At 35.3% G+C, this 22,665-nt stretch overlaps 1 protein-coding gene across 2 annotated transcripts in view; it reads right to left on the bottom strand.

Annotated features, from left to right (window-relative positions):
* Nucleotides 1-6,540: 6,540 nt before the first annotated feature.
* Nucleotides 6,541-22,665, bottom strand: part of RSPO3 (R-spondin 3) — a 77,415-nt gene continuing 61,290 nt past the window's right edge. For both annotated transcript variants that reach the window (XM_060283558.1, XM_060283559.1), the window contains exon 5: nt 6,541-7,678. In XM_060283558.1, the coding sequence (XP_060139541.1) occupies nt 7,485-7,678 (194 nt within the window). In that variant the 3' untranslated portion in view covers nt 6,541-7,484. The remainder of the gene's footprint in view (nt 7,679-22,665) is intronic.

The raw sequence follows: 22,665 nt of genomic DNA, 5'->3' as shown, positions 1-22,665 counted from the left end.
ATTTTCATAGATAAAGACTTTTCCTTCAAACTCATAATTAAATCACTTTCTTTGCAAAGTTAGAGTTCTGTATTTTCAAATTTTCTTTTTTTTGGTATCAAAACTTATAAAGTTATATAACTACAAAAGCAATAATATGTTTTCTTATCATTTTTACAGGCTGGAAAACATTAATGTTTACTATAGATGCCAGGGATTGTAGAGCAATTATTACAAAATAATATAAGGCTTTAACCTCTACCTGGAGATCTGACAGAAAATTTTAAGAGAATATGTAACCTATACACATGGAAATACTAAATCTAATTGGGTAGTTCTATTGGCCCCTCAAAGCACTGTTGCTAATTAGCAATACAATAAGGATGGTGGAATCTATCATTTGACTATTCATTTAAATGATACCTAATTAGTGGATGGTGCTATGGTCTGAATGTGTCCCCCTCCAAATTCATATCTTGAAATCCTAATGCCTGCTGTAATGGTATTAGGAGACAGGGTTATTAGGTCATGTGGGTGGAGCCGTCATGATTGGGATTAGTGCCCTTGTAAAAGAGGCTCCAGAAAGTTCCCAGCTTGTTCCACCATGTGAGGACCCAACAAGAAGTTTCCGTCTATTAACCACAAAGCGGGCCCTCACTAGACACAAAATCTGCCAGGGCCTTCATCTTGAACTTCTAGCCTCCAGAACTGTTATCTATAAGCTACTAGACTCTGCTATTTTGTTATAGCATCCAAATGGACTAAGACAGACAGGAAATACATCTACTGACTAGTTTTATATTACTCTCCCATAGTGACTATATTAAACCTGAAACAATTGATGCTTTTCTACAATAATTTTTCTTTAAACTCATTAATTTTTAATTATTCTTTGTTAATTTAGTCTTAATTTATTTATTATCTAATTGACTGGTTGTTAAGCACGGGGTGGTAGAGGCAAGGAAATTGATACTGGCCCTGAATTTCAAATTACTTTGGCCTGCAGGAATGGCTGTGACCAAACAATCTATTTTGATGATTGTGGAAAGGACAATTTTCATAATAAATTTGAAAAATCTGGAGACCTGGAGCAGCACATTCTAATGATCTCTTCCTTTCTATAAATCGTAGCATTTCGCATTTGATTGGATTATATGGATACAAATTAAGCTCTATTCTCTTGACCCTTCCTTTCACATGTTGCATATTAAGCTATGCGTTAAACATTCCACAGTCAAGAAGCGGAAATATTGGTTTACCACAATAATTCATTTTCCCCCCCTCCCACCCTAAAAACTTCAACATTTAAAAGGAGACTAAGATGGCAATCAAGGAAGTTAGGACTCATTTGCATGAAAATGACCCACTTTCCTAAACTGACTCTGCTTGTCTATGACTTTTTGGATTCATAAATTATTCTCACTGCTGGTTTGGATAAAACTATAATCTATTTTCCTGTAGTATTTGGTGTGTTCCTAAAATGAGTCATAACCGTTTCTTAATAGTTATGGGAAAAAGATCAGTAGGGGCAAACTTAGTGATAAATAGGATCTGCTTCTAAATAGTTACCACATGAGGAAAACCCCTTGGGTGTTAAATACCTAGTGTTTTATTTTTGTTTTTCTGGGTTCCTTGTTTTGATTTTATTAAACTACTTCTTTAAGAAGTGTAAAATAATGTCTTTCCTTAGTTTTATATTGAGTAGAGGAACTTACTAAATTACGTCTCCTCCAACTTATTCCGAGATTAATTTTTTAAATCAAGTCATTAAAGCATCACTACTTAATGATTTAAAAATCATTTTTTCCTTCTCAAACTAGCCAACCAAAAAACATAATCAAGCAAAGTACAGGACCAAAGCAAGGAAAGAGGCTACTGGCTAGGATGATTGGTACTGCCATCATGGAGACCCCAGTATCCATGCCCCAACGCTAGGAATGTGGCCTTTTTTTTTTTTTGTATAGCATTCTGGGAGAGAGGGGTTAGGCAGTACATGGTTGTCACTGAGTAGCTAAGGGTCCCCATTCTTTTGGGATCTTAAGCTTTCTTTTATTTTCTTTTTTTCAAACCTTGAGACTGTCATGGCCAGATGGTTGACTGATCTGTTAAAGAACTTTCTACCTCTTGGGAGGCTGGGACTCACCAAGAGTGTGCATGGTCAGTCCGGGAACAGAGAGCACACATGGTAGCATTAACTGACTCAAAAATGTGCCTGGTATAAAATCAATATTTAGTGGTAGCCTATGTTATTGTATTTGGCTACCACAAAATTTACAAAGTGAATTGGTGTTTCCTGCCCCACCTTTGATGTCGCTCCACTGACAGCAGCTACAGAAAAATAAGCCAGAAGGAAAAACTGCATGCTGAATTCTCAAACATGGGGTCGACTCAGGAATTTGTGCTTTTATTCATCCCTTTTTGGGAGGGATATGGATAATTTCCTCTAAGAATAAACTCTCCAGTGGGATCAACAGTGTGAGGAATGGAGAAAGAAAAGGCAATGTGTTGCTTTAGTTAGTGACTAGCTAGCAACAATAGTGGTGTATATATTTATCGTGCTTTATAATTTCAAAGCACTTATAAATGTACTGTATTCTTTCAGATTTTATTATAAAAGTAGGTGCCTCTGTAACATTTTTAGCAGGTTGTTGAGTTGGTTGAACAAAACTCTCTCTTGCTTAAAATCTATTCGTGATGGAAATTTGATAAGGATAACTAAAATAGCAACTGGTATTAATAGTATAAAAGCTAGCATACCAGTTAAACCTCAGTTAGCCAGAAATCTTTTGTAATTAAAGTTATTATTCACTTTTCTTTAAAAACTTTTCTAATATGTATTTACTAATTTTCTGTTTTTATAAGTAAAACTTAATCTTTAGTAGATGATTCAATATCTTGGATTGTCTCAACATCATTTTGAACAGTATTTTTCATTGCATCAATGCAGATATAAAAGTGTAAGATATTTTCTCAAACTGTTTATATATCAGATTATTTTATGGTCATGTAATTCTGTCTTCTAAAATTATCATGTTGCCAATTTTCCAGCTAGTGGAATATTCTTATTAGTTGAGGTTCTCTTACAACTATATTTTGAGAACTATGAATAAAGTTGTGTTTACTATTTTTCTGCCTCCCCCTTTCCTTTCCTCCATACATTTCTTCTTTCTTTCCTTCATTTTTTAAAACCTGTTTATATGATGGACATGCTACATTTGAGAGACAGGATGGGCAAGAAAAGGTATGTGACAATTGAAATATTGATACTGAATGTCTGATGTAGCTGGGAGAAAGTGAGGCATTATCTGAATAAGTTGTTTTGGCAATTCCAATAGTGAAAAAGACCTGTTTATGTTTCTTCCTGTATTATTTTAACTCTGAACAAGGACTCAGGGAAAAGATGATAGAGCGGACCAATATTCTGCTTACACTGAAAGAGAATTGAATTGTGAGTCATTCCACAGTCATGAAGAGCTATAGCAATCCAGAACTTTCCCAAGGAGCCACACTTGCTGTTCCCTTTTTGTCTGAAAGTTGGTCTTTTACTGATGGAACATAATTATCACTTCTCCTTTTCCCATCAACTCTCCTACTAGCTAGCCTACAGGCCCTCTGACAGACACACACACTCACACTCACACTCACACATGTAGTCACATTTGAGTTCAGATTCAGAGTTGAGTCTTACCCTGGGTTAAGGCCTCTGCGATTTGACTTCTCAGCTTCTTCTTTATGAGATACTAGTTCAGATCACAAGAAAATACTCCCATAATGTGTTCGTGGACATTTTTGGAGCTAAGAATAAATAGGATTTTAAGAGCTATGAGGTAGGGGAAGGAGCAGGGGCAGAGCTGGAGAGACTTCCAGGCTTACTGGTTGCTGGTTCTGTGACTTTGGGTGCTTCGCTGGGCCTCAGTTTCCTCAATTTAAAAACAAAGATATCAATAACCTGCTCAGAGGGCTTTAGGGATAATTACATGATGTAACTTAGTCAAAGGGTAAGTGGCTAGCACAAAGGAGGTACAATTTTTAGGTTTTGTTTCTTTTTCTAATTAATCTAGAAGTAGGAATATAATACAAAAATGTTAATACTACTAAGTTAGCGAGATGAAATGTCATTGTTTGCAACAGGAACAGTCTCAGTTGATCCAACCACCAGCTTTATGTAATCTTACTCTTTCAGTGGAGGGTAAATTTATATTGGCTTCCAGACCAACTCTGTGTTACAAGAAGTAACAAATCAGCCTTAGAAAGAGGCCTTGTCCCCAACTACTTTGCCCAGAAATAGTTTCAGTCTGACTGAGATAGAGTCTAGTCAGTTCTTCTATTAAAATATATTTATGAGAAAGACATAGTATCTTTACGTCCATTTATAAAAAATGCATACTTTAAAGAATAGGTGATTTTTTAATTTTAAGAAGATCCAAGACAAAACTTGTATTTACATTTTGGTTCCTATTATTCATTTCATTTCCATGATTCTCACATATATACTTATTCCTTGAAATTATTACATGTGTGCATCTATATGGATACTATCATATATTAATCAAGATAAAATTGATTTATGCGTGTGGCTTGTGGAATTATTTTTATTGATATTTATTTATATATAGAATTATTATTATATTGAGTAGGGAACCTTTTAATTCTCATCTAAGAGCCTACACATTCCCACTTTTTGGAAAAGCAGGCCTGGGGAACCCAAAGAACACTGTCACTAATGCAGAGTCATTAGGGATAGCACCCTGAACTAACAGAAAGGTCACATGCTTCCCTGCCAATGATCATCTCTAGTCTACCTCTTTCATGCTGCACATAAGAAATGGGAACCCAGAGCAGTTAAGTAACTTGTAAGTGGTTAACACCTATGACTGCATAGAAGAGAGACATAGTCTCTATTATAAAGTAGAATCTGGAGACTACAACAGGAGTGTGGATCAGACATGGATTTCCATTGCTGCACTCCCTCGATTTTCTTTGTATCAAGAATTTACCAGCCATCTGTTACCATTAACAGTTTACCAGATCTTAGAGACAGAATCAGAGCAGAAAGTTAATGCCTTCTGTGACTAGTGCAGGAATTTTACCAGAAGTTAAACAGGAGATTTTGCTCAAAGTTGAGTAGGCTGCTAGTTTGAAGATGATAATGATTCCATGTGCCTAAAGATCTATTACGTGTGGACTGAGAATTGCAGTCAAAATTGATGTTATCTTTGTCTTCACTTATATTTCCCCAACGTGTGACCATTAATGCTAGTTTTCATTTCTTTTTCCTTTGTAATATTTCTACCTGTAATTACATGCTGCTTCAAGGATTTAGATTATCTGCCATTGTCTGGGGGACCACAGGGTAAAAGTCTTGAGTCAAAACACCTGGGAAGACATGATAGTCATTTGCCACGATTGTTGTGTCCTAGTTTATTTAACCTTTATCCCAGTACTGCATATGCAGGCGTAGATCTTCCCAGTAATTGCTTGTTGAAAGAATGAAGACAGTGGTAAACATAGAAAATACACAAAAATAATTTGGCCACGTATGCTTGACTACATAAGATCGAGGACAAAGATGGTGATAGAGACCACCCCAAAGTTCTAGAAGATGGGAATATACTTCCACCTAATATAGCTCAGTAGGAAAAGATTTGTTTCTCCTTAGTGACATAAATTGTAGGTGAAGATAGAATTATTTTTATACATTGGGAATATATCTAGTTAGTTGAAACACATCTCATGTGGATAAGAAAAGAAAACACCAGGGTAAGAAACAGGAACACATCATTCAGAAATTTTATATCTTGGAAGAGGAAAAGAGAATTAAGCCAAATAGTCCATATGAACAGTACAGCTGGTGGAGAAAGAATGACCAGAAATAAGCAGCCAGAAACCAGATTCATTGCCAGGTCTTCAGAAAGCACTGATCTTTAGAGAGCTAGGAAGCCTGGTGGACAGGCGAGCTGTGTGTCCTTCCATGACAACAGGAAGTTTATGGTGGGTCATGAGATTCTGTGGCACATGCCTCCTTCTGCCCTGGGCTGGCTGTGTCCTCTTTGAAATACTGGTGAGGCCTCCAGCTAGGGTGACTTCAACCCCTAAAAGAGATCCACAGACTTAGAAAATATGGAGAAGAAAAGGCCAAATGTTCACGATGCAGGAGGAGCTGACACACAAGAAAAGGTGCTAATTGTGAAGCAATGAAGGGGGAGTAGTGAAATCATTTAGGGAGGCCCCTGCACCTATAACTAGAATGTTTTGATCAAAATAAGAAAAAAAATTGAATAAATATCTCCTAATACCTTGTAAGTAAATCTGCAATGGCTCAGATAACAGTGGATTCCAAAAGCAAACACTGAGAAATGTAATATGTTCTGAATTACATAGGATACAGAATCCTCTTCCCTAATTCAGGAGTCTCTAAGAGTAACAATTTTCTAAAAAAACAAAATGAACGAAGCTTTAAAAACTATCAACAAATATATTTATTGTGGTGGCTTTCCCCCCATTAGATACACTTTGTTAGGAAGTAGTATCCCTTTCAGTTCCAGGTGGACCATTAAGCAGGTAATAAGATTGCTCCCCACCCCCACCCCCACTCCGTTGAGAGAGAAAGAAAACACATGACTTTGCAAACATGTTATATTTTCCTTGCTCTAGTTTTCATTTTCTATGAAATCAGAATTTTCTTCTAATAAGTATGATTTGTTTTTGGAAGTAACTTACAGGTACATGTTTACAGACTTACATAACCCAAGGGGTAGCAGAGGCTGAACCACACAGTGCTGACATAGACTGGAGACCTGTTCCAGGTAATCACAACCCTTCACAGTTTTGGAAAGCACAAAAGTCATCTCCAACTCTATGGTTTCTTCCACATTTTGCCAATCCCATACAGTATATTTAATTCTGTAAATATGTGCACTCTCATGCTTCTTGCAGAAGGACAAATGAGGGCAAGAGAACCAAGCTTATAACAGTTGTTTCTGTGGTGATAATTCCTATGATTCCAAATGCCAGGCCCTAAAATCTGAGCACTCTCTAGATTTCCTGCACAAAACAACACTGTCCTTTGAAAGATGTTTCTCTCCTCTGATCTCCTGTTTCTTTTGAAGGGATACCACATCTTTGAATTTGCAGAACTATCATTTGCTTCTTTAAACAAATAGCTCAAAAAATACTTTTATAGGAAAAAGATGTTGCTTCTCCAGATGTTGTCATTATGTTGTTACATCTTATAGCCTATTGATGATTATGTACAAAATTTCTTGTCTCTTAAAAATGCACAGAAGCGCGTAAGATAACCATTCAAAAACATCCCTTCTTTGAACTTCCGGCTCTTTGTTGTTAACTATGCTTGTATGAAGAATATAGCAACTATCTGGAATGTTGTTTAGACTGAGCAGTAACTGACACTTTGTCCATTTGTGGTCCTAATGGCTAGAGCACCTGTCCTGGGCATCTGGTGGAGATAGCAGCATCACGAGTTTACAACAATCTCATGGGACTCTCTAGTGTACAGTGCTGACTGATACCGATTTCTGTTGTTTATCTTGGACCTTTCGCTTCTTCTGCTGCTGTTTGTCTTTGTTTTCTCGTTGCTCTGGAGTTTCTCTGCTGGGCTCCAGACCTTTGTTATCAGGTATTGCATCCTTACTTTCTTCTTTATTAAGTTTTTTTCTTTTTCTCTCCCTTCCTTTTTTTCCTGAAATGAAAGGATACACCTTTAAAAAAACATTGAATCATGTTCTATTTGGTTATTCTAAGTTTTTAAAAAGTAGTTGAATTTCTCTTAGGTTGCATACCATGCCCACAGATACCAAATATCTACTATTTAAATCATTCATTCAACTAGTCTTTATGAAGGCTGTGCTATATTTTAAGCAATGTAAGCATGAAACACATACAACATATAATGAAGCAATTAATATATGATAGTTCTGAATTCCAGATGGTTCTATTGCTATAAGTTTGATATGAATATTATTTTACATGATAGCTATTTATGGATATTTAATAGAAATTATTGAATAGATTTCTTGCCATCTAAGAAATTTATTAATGTCTATACATTATCTGGCTCCTACATAAGGCACTATTTTGTTTTCAAAATTGTCCAAGTAGCAGATACATACTTGCAATATGCTGATATATCTACATGCCATCTACTAAAAGAGAATTAATTTGCATAAAAAATATGTAAATAAAGGTTCATGAGGAATACCAGGATAACTATATTTTAATGCAAGTATTTATATGTTGAAATTACTTTCCATCACAAATTCTCTACATGCAGGGGTAGCTGTGTCTATAACTTATCGATAACCCTATGGTATTAGCTACCAGGGCAGGGACTTTGTGTCTCTATCAACCAAATGAGTAGATATTTATTGGAATATACTGGATTCCATGGAGGACCTTGACCTTGAACTGGGTTTGAAGCACAGATTTATTCAGATTCACACTCTGAGGCATTTTGAAAATGGAATCAACACGACTTTAAAGGTTTTGATGCAGAAAAGCATATTGCAAGAAAGACTGGAGCCAGGGTGAGGAAATGGATTTTATTCTATTGGACTCGCGGAACTGTTAACAGTTTTAGAAGAGAGTAATTTGATCAAAATGCATGAGTCTGGCACCAAATTAGATGCATCTTTTTTAAAATTTCAAATTAGTGAATTAACTAGATATTTTATTATCACGTTAACATTTTACATATACAACCTACAGCGTAAAATAATTTCAAGGGCATGGTTTTAGTAACCTCCATTCATACCCACATCCCAGTGAAAAATTACTGATTCAAATCAATATAGTAAATGAACACTAGGAACAAACTACGCCTTGGTGTGGGAGAAATTCTGATTGGCTGTATCCCTACACACTGAGCCATGTAAAATCTGAAATTAGTTTTGGTCTACAAAAAGTCACTTTGGACAAAAGTATTTTGGATAAATTATTTGCATGACAGAACCAAAATATTTTCACGTCCTGAAATAGGCTGCAAATATTGAATTCAGTGGTTTGGCTTTCCTTTTCTTGAGCTCTGGTTATGGAATTCTAGGAACCAATATTAATACTGCATTCGTAAACTCGGCCAACACAGTCTCCTTGGATTTTATGCCGCAGCTAGCTTTGCCTGAGACTATATTTACAAAACCTTCCAGTTACTTTATGAAAACTTGCCTTGTTGGGCTCAACATAACACACCTCCAAATTTTGGACTCTAAAAGGACAGTTAACAAAAATGAGAACTCAGACCACATAAAATAAATATCAGTCAAATTATTTTGGATATGTAGAGATGAGCAAACAATATTAGAGTTGACTGTATGTCTAGGGTTGACTAGTTGTATATTGATTCACCAATTCCATTATTCTTTTCACTTAAAAGAATAATCCTGGATTGATAAGATTTCTACAGAAGAAATTCAGGGTGTTTTTTTTTTTTTTATGCTGGCTTTACACATTTGAAGAGCTGACATAAACTTAGTAACTAAATAGAGAAAACTGAAGAGTTAATTTACTTTCTTGAATATGTACCATAATTTAGGTTTCACAAATCTGCATGAACTGAAAGAGAGCAATGCTGGTTTTTATGGTGTATGCTTGATTTGCTGAAGGACATGGCTGCAAAGGTTAGATTACATAATATTTCCATTCTGAAGAGCATTTTGGAGGTGTGCAAGCTCAACTCTAAAAATATTGTCAGTGAAAATCATTCCAAAGTTCCAAAAAAACTACTGACCCCAAACAAAATGTTATTTTTATGGAAATTATCCAAAAGTTCAGTGTTTAACATTGTTCTCTTGATGATGGTCCAACATCTTACAGCTGTGATCCCAACCATAAAGTTTTGGACATGTAAAAAATATATTGTTTCTTTCTTGGTCAGAGATTGATTTATATGTTTTCTAGCTACATGTGACAATGTACTCAACTTACAGTGCATTTCTGCTTATTAGCAAACTGATATGATTATTTCTTAATATGGGCAGAAACATTCTTGGAAATAGCTTGAAACCCAGTATCATAGTTTTATTATCCAAGGAATAACTATTTAGTCTGGGCGGTGAGTGAAAGGGGAGGTTCTACTAAGTAACAGGAAACTAGCACATTGTACATTGTTGTTGCCCAACAGAGGGCTATTGCACAATAGAAGAATGTGATTATTACTTTTTACAGGCCATGTGTTAGTGGTTGGAAATGCTAACTACCCTTTTGCGTAAGTAATATATTTTCCTCTTGTCCAAGAAATAAAAATGCAGAAGAGTGGCTCTAGTCCATTAAAAAATCACATGCAATTTGGGAAATTTGGTAAGGTTTTCATTAAAGAGGATTTCTTTTTCTATTCTGGTGACTTTTCATTGATGTGGTCAATAGTTATTTTTATACTTTTTTGGGTAATTATGCAAACTAAGCATTCCAGTTATCACAATCTTACATATATATGTTTGTGTTTTGTCATTCATTGATTATGTGTGTGCACATACACGCGCGCACCAGAATTGTGTTGTAGAGTGTTTCAATGATTAAAAGAATGTTCATCTTCCCTCGATGTTCCATCCTCATGGGCGGATTTCACATAGAAACCATCAAAAAGAAATTGCTATTAGCAATCAAGTACAATCTGAGCCTTTGCATAGAAATGTAATGTTTAAGAACACTGTCTTACATATGTAGAGAACAAATGTATGGGCACCAAGCGGGGAAAGCGGGGGGCAGGGGTGGTGGTGGTGGGATGAATTGGGAGATTGGGATTGACATATATACATTAATATGTATAAAACAGATAACTAATAAGAACCAGCTGTATAAGAAAAAATAAAATTAAATTAAAAAAAAAGAACACTGTCTTTAGAGTCAAAAAAACATGGTGTTCAAATTCTAGGTCTGCCACCAGCTATTTGTGTGACTTTTGGCAAGTTGTTGATATCTCTCGGGATTAATTGTCTGATATTTAAAATGTGGATAATCATTACTACTTGCTAAACTTTTTAAGGATTGCGTGAGATGCTTGTAAAACACTTAGCATAGTGCATGGCACACATTAACCATGGGAGAAATGAAAGCAAATGTTAATAACTCATTACACAAACACAAATTAAACCTCTATCCCATGCCGAAGAGTGGGCTAAAACCTGGGGATACAAGTGCGATATAGAGACAGACACAATAAATATAGTCACACACTAATGCAAAATTTGAAGCATGCACAAGATCTACTGGTTGCAGACCAAGAAAAGCATTGAACTCTGCCAATGGAGATCGAAAAAGATTCGCCAGATGGGGTGATGTTTGAGCTGAGCTTTAAAGAATTAGTGAGAGTTTGCCAGGCTGAAGAGGGGAAAAGGGCATGGTAGGCAGAGAACAATATGTCAATGGCATGAAGGCATGCAAGGACATGGTGAATCTGGGGAACTGAAGTAGACTTCCTTGGTTTGATCAGAGTTTATATACAGTATATTGCCCAGAGAAGCTGGAACAATAGACAGGACTTGATTGCCATTTGGGGAGTTTGTCCTGAGGACCAGTGGTACTGAAAACTGGAGAAGGGCAAGTATCAGAATCTGAGAGCAAAGCAGAGTTTGGGTGTTTCTGTGACTAGTTTAACATGTGACCTTATTTTCTATTTCAGAAACACTTCTATAAGTAATAAGAACCCATAAAGTGAGTATTGGTAATGACTGGTATTTATTTTTGAGCCTTAACTTTTAAAAGGGTAGCTAAAGTCTATGTGAAGACCATATAGCCGCGTATTATTTAAGATTCTGTTGCAAGACAGTGTCACATAATTGAGTAGGTGATTGACCTTTTTGAGATCCTGAAGTTACTTTCTATGAATACAGTAGTATATAGCCATTTATGTAAACACCTCCTAGGGCCTTCTGCAGACCAGGTTTCCAAGCGCAGATGACTGAAAAATACAGATTCCTAGTGCCACTCCTGGAGATCATGATTCAGTAGTTTTCATGATGGGCCCAGGAACCTACAGTTAAAAACATGTTCACCCCCAGTTTATTCTTATGTGCAGCTTCATTTAAGAACCATAGCTGTAGATCAACAGAAGATCCAATTTCCTTAAACATATACTCGCAAAAAGTTTATTTCATATCACATGGCTTATCATTTCTTTTCTTATATTTTTTCCCATGGATATCAAATATGTTTTTTAACTTACTGTAGCTACTAATTTTTAAGTCAAGTTTTCTGATTAGGTACATTTGGAATAGACACCTAGATACAAAACAAAAATTAGCTGCAGATAGCCTTTTTAAAATATATCAAGGAAATATGAACTGAAAAGAATAAACATATTAAAAAGAACAAAGAGAGAAGGAAATGATCCTGAATTATATTTCCTAAATTACATATAACGTATTTTAAGTTCCAAGTAAAAATAAAAACCACAGAAAATGCTCAATCACCTTTTTAAATATAATGCGGTTATAAATAAAAGAGTTGTTCTCCTTAGAATCACAAATATAATTTATTTATTGAGAATTATTCGAATTATGAATATCAGTTCACAGTTTTCCAGATGTTTAGAAATATCTGTCTAAGTCTTTATAAAAGCAGCTTCTTGGTGAATTTCTTGCAAGATACCACTAAGGGGAGCTATTGAGCTTAAGCAGCTCCACTTTCAAGACTTTTTCAAAAAGCTGAGAATGTATCCTACACTCTAAACTGAGGACTAAATATGACTGAATCTATGATTCAAACCAATTAAATAAATATCCCATCAAAAGTACAAAATTTATTGCTAGGTAGTTTCTCTTTATTGGGTGTAGAAGGAAATTCAACTGGAAAGGCAAGGCTTTATACCTTCAAAAGAACACAAGTGGTGTGAAAATGGGGTTAATCTGATGAATTTTGGATCTAGAGTTGGACCTGAAATTTATGTATAGAGGATGAAAATTCCAACTTTTTTCCTTTTTGTTAAGACATCACCGAAGAAATTTCACAACGGAGGGGAAATTGCTACGGTATAACTTCTTCAGCAAATATGATTTATCGTGTAAATACATATTTAAGGGTCTTTGAACTGTGGGCACAGGACAGGACAGCCTGACCCAGTGGTGAAGAACAGAGCTGAAAGTCAGCAAGGCCAAATTCCTTCTCAGCTATATTATTACCAAATAGAACTGACTTGAGAAATGCATTAAAACCTTTTGTTTTGTTTTTGTTTTAATAAAATAGAAACACTTATTTCTTTGCTATTATTTTAACTCAGGAATTTATTCCAAATAAAGGGAAAATATGAAAGAATGATAGGTTTAAAAAAAAAATAGGCGACAATTTCTCCAAATGGAAATTTAAGCTACTTGATTTATCTACTCTGTACAGGTGATCCTTAAACAACACAGGTTTGAACTGTGAAGATCCACTTATACATGGATATTTTTCAACAGTAATATTACAGTACTATAGCTTCTGGTTGGTTAAATCCCCAGATGCAGAGGAACCATGGATATGGAGGGCGACAATAAATTATACTTGGATTAACCCTCTGAAGTTGTTTAAGGGTCAACCATCATTTAATACATGAATTAGTTCAATTGTACTTCCATTTAACTTCCAAGATGCTTCTGAGTAACTATTCGCAGAAAAATAATTTGATGTATCATTACATGCTCTGCTAAGTGCTGTAATTTGGGGAGTTACCTTGAGCCCATTTTTGCAAAGATATTAAGACTGAAATAACATTTTGCCACCAATTGAAAATGGTTAATGTAAGAGATGTTAATCTATTTGTGTCATTCTTTGGGGGATTCTGAAACAAGTCTGTCCTGACTGAAAGGCACTGAGTGTAAATTTTCTGACGTGAAAGAAGATAAACCCAAACTTCTTGCCATGGCGCCCAGGATGCTTGTCCTGTAACCTGGCCCCTGCTTATGTAGTCAGCAACCTTGAAGACCTCATCCTTCTCTTCCTAGTCACCTCTGCACTTCACCTGCCACACTCACAGTGTTTACAGATCCCGTATGTTTGATTCATTTCCCTAGAATGCATTCTCTAGTATCCCTTGCTCTAACTCAGACTTAAGTACTCACATGATCCCCCTTCAGGGAAATCTTCCTCACTCTTCTAACTTTCTCTTAAGCTGGATTATTTATGTTTCTCCTCTCTTTGCTCCTTAAACTCCCAATTAGTAATCCTGTTGCAATAATCAAGGAGAAGATGACTTGAGCTGTCTGCTTTTAAAAATAGTAAGAGCAATGACAGATAACTAAAAATTAATGAACACTTCCCTGTGCCAGGCATACTTCTAAGAGCAAGCACTGTGTCTATAAGCTCTATTATAACCTCCATGGGAAGATGAGGAAAACGAGGGCTCTTCTTAACCACCGTGTTCCTCTGCCTCCACAACTGTGTCTCAATAGAGCACAATGTGACACGACATCCTTGTATTCTTGTTTTATTTCACACTTAAACTACTGAATACAAAAAAACAAAAAAGAAAAGACAGTGTGCGGGTGTGGACTAACATAGGAAAACATAGAGGTTTTGTAAATATTAGAACATACTTACTTGACCTCTTGAAACTTCAGTTTCCTGAGCTGCCAGTTGTTCCTCAGAACCTAAGAGCACTTTGCAGTAGATGTTTTGTGTCTTCACCATCCAGTTACCTCATGCTCTACCCTCTTCTGTTTTATTGCTACAAGTCTGTTTAGTTTTCATTATTTCCACTCGTCTCCCAATCACACAGAGGTAGGATATTGCATACATATATATATCTTACCATTCATATCTAACTTAGAAACTTTATTTGACTTTTAAAACTACCACTATTACATTTTTGAAATTCTAATAAAATTATCAGGGATTTTTATATTTTGTTACATTTAATATCAGAAAAAGAGAAAGAAAAACTGTATGAATTTAAATTTCACAATCCCACTGAGGCTTGAAGGCAGTCCCATTATAAATAATTTCATTTTATGGCAGATATCATAAACGCCAATAATAACAACTTTTCAGAATCTATATTTCCATAATATGCTTCAGCATAATCAACTTGCTTTTGCCAAATCAAATACTTTCCTTATGAATTGATTGTTGTCAGTAGGCCTTTACAGATTTTTTTCCCCTGTGTTGCTTAAATAGTTTCATTACTCACTGAAGATTCAAGATCTGAAATTTTGAATTCTCGCTCCACGTCCTAACAGAACTTTCCATGTGCCTTTCCCCCAAACGCAACTCCAGTCCATCTTCATGGTTCTGATGCCTAGAATGCTACCCTGGACTTCTTGCACTCAAAAGGGACATTACCTAGAGTGCCAAGGGAACTGTCAGAGATACTGGATACTGCATACTGTGATGCCTTCTTGTTGTAAGTCGTCAGTATTAAAAGAACAGTTAAAAGTGCAAGGAGAAAAAAGAAACCCAAAATGTTTTACTATTTGCAATATTTACAATTTACTCATTATAAAAGTAAAGGGTACCCTGTATTTTATTTTATAATATTTAAAAAATATAACAGTGCTTTACGATTTACATTACATAACTATTTTAAGCTTAGTATTCTTTTATGTGGGCTAATTTCTTTTGAATCAACTACCTTTTGTTTGAAAGTTCACTTGAAATTAGTAAGTTCAGTGTTGTTTTTTTTTTTCAGTGCAAAATTTCTTAACTTCACTTTGAAATTCTACCCAGCATATTAGGTTAGATTACAAAATTCTTGGAAACTAAATCACATACAATTTACATGTTGAAAATTTCCTGATCTAAGCATGTTTGCATAGTGTGTTTTGAACTAGATCTTGGGTCGTATACAATTTCATCTATTGGATAAGCAAGTAAACTTATTCTGATTTTCATTTGCTGTCAAAGAACGTGTTGGTAAATTTCACCTATTAAATCAGTCAAATTTTGTTCATTACTTTTGCCATGAAATTCATGACTAGCTTGTGAAATGACTATTACTGCTCTCTTTACAAAAAATGACTCTGCATATGATATTTTGATTGTTTCACATACTGTTTATGAATTTACGAGGATATGTGTATATTGCTTATCTTCAGAAATTAGACAGTGATGTGGCTGACACCGCTATTTCAAAAACCGTTGAAACCTGCCTAGTAGCATTGTCGAGTGTCCTCCCAAAATTTTCAGTAGAGACCAGTCTTCTCGAAGTATTAATGAGTATCTTGGAAATTAATTTATGTGTTTATCTTTGTTGTAACACTCATTCTCTACCTTGTCTCCCTCCTCACAGCCCACCCTCAACTCATGTTGACTGCTGCGATAGGCTACCATCTTATACATCAAGGTAGAGAATATGTATGAGTCTATGGAATGTTTACGTCAAAATTTTTTCATATCATCCTTTAAAAAATTTATTGCAGCAATTTAAATATAAAAAATACCACCCAGTTTTTTTCTAGGAATAGCCTCTTTGAAAATTCCTATCATATGCATATTGCCAGACTTAAAGTATGTAAGATAGTTTATTATGGACAGGATTTCCTACAAAATTATTTTAAAAGCAGAATACACAATTGTCAGACCATCTTTTGAGTGATTCCTTTAAGAAGTATGGGCAATGATTTCTTTAATACTTCACTATAATGAATGTTTAAAAAACATTTCATATTTTTGTGATAAATTATTTTTCCTACGTTTGTGTCATTAAATTTTTTTTTTTCTTTTGACTGAGCTGCACGGCATGTGGGATCTTAGTTCCCCGATCAGGGATCGAACCTGGGCTCCCTGCAGTGGAAATGCAGAGTCTTAACCACTGGACCACCAGGGAAGTCCTCAATTTAAATTTTAAATGTAACAACTGTATTTAATATACCACTAGTCAACAATAAGTTGAAAGTACTGCCTGAAGTGTAGACTGCTTTGAAAATCTGAGTCTTAAAAATGTTTTTCTTGGTGAACTTTTCTTGGTGAATTTTCATTCTCTTGCTCTAAATCTTTCTGAGTTGACAATCATCCTACCCCAGTCCCACTAACACATGCTAAAGTAACACAATAAAGAACGCTTAAATTTGTTGACTTACCCAATTCATTTACCTTAGAGAACCAAAAACCTCAGTTATATCAATATTTGATTCTGAAAATTAACAATTGATATTTTAAAACTGTTTTTCATCCTCACATATTCCTCTCATGAGAGAACACAATGACAGTGTGTTTTCATGTAGAGCTTAGTCAGAATAACACTGGTATTTGAATTTTCCCATTTTTCTTCAGTTAGGTGTGTAGGTTCACAGTTCAGTCTTTCATACTTGAAATACAGGTTCTGGAATCTGTTTATGGTAAATATCTACCAAACGCCTTTTTTTTTTTTTTTAAAGAGAGTCACTGAGCCAAGAGCACTGTCTTCATCTTTCATGAAATATAGTTTTCCAATTAACAGGAAAGTCCTTCATTTCAAAAGTCTGAACAGAATGCTACTTGAAAATTCATTCCAGCTGGTTAAATTGAAGAACTGAAAGAATTCCAAAGAAAGAATATTCTCTTGGCATTTATCATTTGACTTTCATTTGGATAAATTTCCATTTGGTCCAAGAACTTGTCTCAGAATTTTGTTCTTCTGAGACAAAAAAAGAAGTGTTGATAGGCATGTTTGACTGTGCTGTACTTCCTCCCTTACCCAAATTGTGTACTCGGTTGTATTGACAGGAGGAGATGGCCTCATACTTGCTGACACATTGGCAGTGATTGATTATACAAGAAATGTTGATATTATTCTAGTCACTTTTATCATTTTATGCACGAGTTGACTGTGCTGTCTAATTCTCATTCTACCACATCCCACTCTTTCTTTCCTTTGAAGCTTTTTACTGCTTGATGGAGGAAAAATGTAACTCTAATCTGGAATTACATCACAGGGGGGAAAACAACTACCAAGCGTTTTATCTAGTGTGTTACTCCATATTTTTAGTAAAGATGTCACACTCTTTTATAGTTATAATTTAGTATTTTCAGCAATTTATTGATTACTTATGTAAAGCTAATTTTTTTAATGCAACTTCAGTACATTCTCAAATGTTTTCACTATTAATACTAGTTTCAGTAATACTAGTTTTAGTATTTTCTTTCTTTTTTTGTTACAGATTCTATCTCAAACTATTGACTTCTTAACTAGCTTAGAAAACATAGAGTACCCCATGTAGCCTCTACTATATTAAAATTTGCAAGAAATAAAGTTTCTTCATTAATGTAAATAAGATAATAAGGGGTGTATTTCACCTGTAGCAGATAACACAAGCTGTTTTAAGTACTTTTTCTCTCACTCTGTTCATGTGAATATCTGTTCTTAATTAGAAATACTTTTCACATGCATTTCCATAAGCAACAAGGTAGCTCCTTGTAATTATTTCATCAACAGTGGTTACATATACTTGAATGGAATACAAATGATTTAATTTCTTTAAAAGTTTTGGGCAGTTGAGCGTTCACTAATCTAGAAATATCCACCCTATAATTGAGATTAGTAATATTTTACCACATCTCATTTTACAGTTTTTCATTGTACTTCCTTTCTCATGGTATTGATGCATGTTAGTGTGGGGGAGGAGTTGGGAGAGTAGACACATGTGCAACATATGTGTGTGTATGTTTGTGTATACATATAAATACATATGCACATATTTATTTATAGGCCCCTTCCCACCACAGATGGAAAAGTTCTATTTTTCTGGTGGATTTAAAAATATTAATTCAAAGACAGAAAGCCTGTTTTCCAATTTAATTTTCAGTAAGTCTGAAAGGAGATTTAGCCAATTACAAGAGTTCTTCAGAAACCCGAACCTTTAAAATTAAGAGACTCTGCTAAGTTATGTGACTTTTACCTTTTTCTTATCAAACATATTTTCCATATGTTAAATTTAATTTAACTTAAATTAAGTTGCACCCTTTCTTTTCTTTGCAAACTTTCAAAATGTTGTGGGAAAAACAAAATATGTTGCTCTAATAAGCATCTGATTAATGCAGAAGAATTTAAAGAATTATGTTCATTCTTTGGATACTCAAACTTTTACATGTGGACTTCCCCTCCTAACATTGACATTATCATGAGAAGTCCAATTTCCCTCTTCTTTCTTTGCTACTAATTAGTCCATTTCCTTCCATTGTTTTGATTGGGTCCCTAAGTGTATATTTTATGTATTATCTACATATATTATCTACTGAATTTTGATCTATATTTCCAGGCCCTTTTTAATATGTCATGATGATATTGAATTATGCTTCTACTTTTTATAAAATAGGAATAACATTGTAGTAATAACTGTAAATATGATGGACTTACCTTTGTAGAAACTCAACCTTAATTTTGTTTCCCTATAAAAATATTTAGAAAGAAAATACAATTCACAGGATGGGTTATTTCAGGTCGGGTGGATAACGTTGGGGCTTCCAGCAGTGGGTTCCTGATTCATTTGCTTAATTTTGTGCACAGAGAACCTGGAGGCATAGGAGGCCTCCATACCTGGTACACGGGTAAGCACTGCTACCATTGCTCCAAAGAATGTGGCAGTTTTGCCTTTCTCTTTGGCACAAGCCTGTACACAGTTGTGACTCAATAAATATTGGTTAAAAAAATTAAATGAAAAGATGAATAATGCTCTCTTTTCTTGATTTAATGCTTGTCATTCTATTTGAGGGAGAGACGGGGAAGGACAGACATAGAGATGCTTTTGGTGTTATTATCACATATGCAAGCATGCTGTGATTACCCAGTATTTTGAACAACTTGTCTTAATGAATGACATTTATTATTATGGAGTCCTCTGCCAGTTAGCCACTTCCATACAATATTGGTTTCAAGTGACTACAATCCACTCCAGAGAGCTGCATCATGGTTGCAGGGAAATAATTTTAACTTGTCATGCTCTAGAAGATCATCTTTGGGACCAAACCAATGATGAATAACTAGAGTATCCCTAAGGCTGTTTCAAGTAGAGAACTTAGAAGTCCAGGTTGCGACAGAGGTTACAGAGCATCCTCTCTTCTATTGTGAGAAGGAACTTAAATTCTAGAACAGTTTTAGGGATTTGAGGGCTCTAAGGTTTCCCTGAGACTGGGAATGTGGACAACCTCTCAGCCCAAAACTGGGAAAGAGTGGCCTAAGAAAATTTTTCTGAGACTGGAGAATAAGAGGTGGTCAGGGAGAGAGTGGGGAAATGGAGGAGGAGAGGAAGGGACTTGGATGATTATGAAAAGTTGAAAGATGGCAAAATAGCTTTTTTCTTCCTTAAATTATCTTCTATAGCAGGCACAAATGATGCTTTATTTGGTGGAGTAGGGAATGTTGTCTTCTTTTAAAATAATGAAATATGACCCTGGCTCATCTTGGCCCAATCTTAGGGCTTTTGAAGTGGTACTGCACAGTCTCAGAAGTGTGATTTCCCCTTGAGTTTTGACTGACTGTGGCTTTTGTTGTAATCCGTTGAATTTTGTGTTCGGTGGAATTCCACCAAAAGGAAGGGCCCTTGGGTAATATGATGAAACTGTCAATTTAAGAGGGTGTAGCAAGGGCAGCAAATGGCACGTGTAATGCAATTAACGAGAGAAAGTCCTAGGAAGGACTTAAGCAAATGAGCTGAAAATGAAATAAACTGTAACAGTTTCTGAAGGAATGAAATCTGTCTTACACCATCTCCACAAAAATGAATCCTTATTGTTTAATTGAGAATTTAAGAATCAAATAAGATGCTCTTGGAAATAAAAAGGCCAAATGAAATAGAAAAAAAATGTTCTAAAGGAATAAATAGTTTTTAATATTCCATGTTTTGGTTTTTTACCTTCTGAGCAAAGTGCACAATCTTCCTGTGTGCCTGGAGACCATATGAAGGTAGAAAGGGGAATATATGACCAATGATTGATATAAACCCTTCCCTTATCTCCAGGGAACTTTTAGGAAAAAGGGTAGTAGTCAGGAGGTGATTAAAAATGCTGAGGAGTAAGAATATTTAAGGATGGCAGGAGTAAGATTGGCAGATTTATCTCTCTGCTGTGCTGGGGGTTGAGGGGATGGGAAGAAGAATCCTTTCTTCTCTATTACACCTTGGCCACCCTTAATCAAGTACATTTTGGGGCCCTGTAAACTCTCTTGGTACTTTTTAGATGCACAGGCCTTGAGGAGTGAAGCACAGAAGGCTGTCTCCTGGGCAGCCTTCCCTGAGTATGAACAGGTCTAGGTGTGGGTGATGAATCTCTCCTAACAGAAAACAATACCCATGATTTCTAAAAATCAGCAAATATTTCAGAGATCACTGAATGCTCTAATAGATGATTTTTGCTACTGCTCACAACACATAATAAGCATTGTATTCTTTATGTATGTTAATATATTTTACATTTTTGATTCATACATGGATTAATATATTAACATATTTTGCTGTACTAGTTGTTAAATGTTTTGAAAATCACTCCTTGCCTATATACATCCTTTAAGATACATTTCAAAGGCTGCTTTCTCCATGAAGCCTTCCCCAGTTATTCTCCAGCAGGTGAGTAGGGATGCAGTCAAGTATAGCTTCTATGACCTTGGACTTTGAAGTTAGAAAGATCTGAGTCTGATTCTCTGCCAAACCATTTAGTCATTTTCTATCCTTGGGGGATGTTGCTTAAACTCTCAAGACCTCATTTAAAAAAATATGTGCTTAAAAATGTGTGGCATTCAATTAAATGTCAAACATCTGAAATGGGTATCAGAGAATGTATATTTTAGACTTGGCTATATTACTTAACAGCAACGTGACCTTAAGTGAAGCGCTTTCTGTGATTCAGTTGACTCATTTATAAACACGAACAGATAATTCCTATTCTTCTCACTACTTGGGATAGGTGTGAGGAACAAATGATATATAACTACTTAGAAAATTGAAAAAATAATAAAATTATAACCCCTAAAATAATGATGATATGATGGTGGTGGTGGTCTCTATGAAGATATAAAACAGTCGAGTAAATCAAATCACCTTTGAAAACAGAAGAGCCCTAATTTGACTAAAATAAAACCTTAATTTTTTAAGACTTTTGGTGGAAGTCCTTAACCCACTCAAGTCCATCTGCTTTAAAATTTTAAAAATCTTACTCCTTATGTATTGCTCAAACATGTTATTGTCTCTTCATTCTCATTTAGTTCAAGCCTCTTACCATCTCCAGAGTGTAATTCTGCAAAACTAGGGACACTGCATTTTTTTGCTTCCAGCTGTTTTCCACTTTGCTGTCAGGTTACCCCCTTATAGCACGGAGGGCTGCTCTGCTGTTCCTGTTGGTCTCTTGTTTTTTTAATCTCCCCTGTGCCTGTATTTCCAAAGTTGGGAATACATAGCTTAGAAGGCCCTTCAGAATCTGACTCCAGTCTATTTTATAGTGTTATTTTTTACCCTAATTTGCCTTTGCTTCAGCTATACCACATGTCTCATGAATATCTGATCACATCACATTCTTTCTTGCTTTTGTGCCTTAGATGCTCGTCCTTAATGGAAAGCTTCTTTAGCTGGAAGAATTCTACGTGCTTTTCAAGAGCCAATAACACTTTACCTCCTCTGTTTCCAGAACACTGTACCCATCTGTCTATTTTGCCATTATTTGTTTACAACTAACTCTCACATGAAATTGTGAACTCTTAAGTGAGTCTCATACAGATTTGTGTATCTTCCTTGTCATTTTCACTTCTTGCATCTAGCATGGTTCCTGGCATACAGTAGTTACTCAACACATAAAGTC

The sequence above is a fragment of the Globicephala melas genome, chromosome 14, assembly GCF_963455315.2.
Source record: "Globicephala melas chromosome 14, mGloMel1.2, whole genome shotgun sequence".
NCBI lineage: Eukaryota > Metazoa > Chordata > Mammalia > Artiodactyla > Delphinidae > Globicephala > Globicephala melas.
Note: the sequence above shows the minus strand (reverse complement) of the source record. Positions and strands in the feature narration are given on the sequence as shown.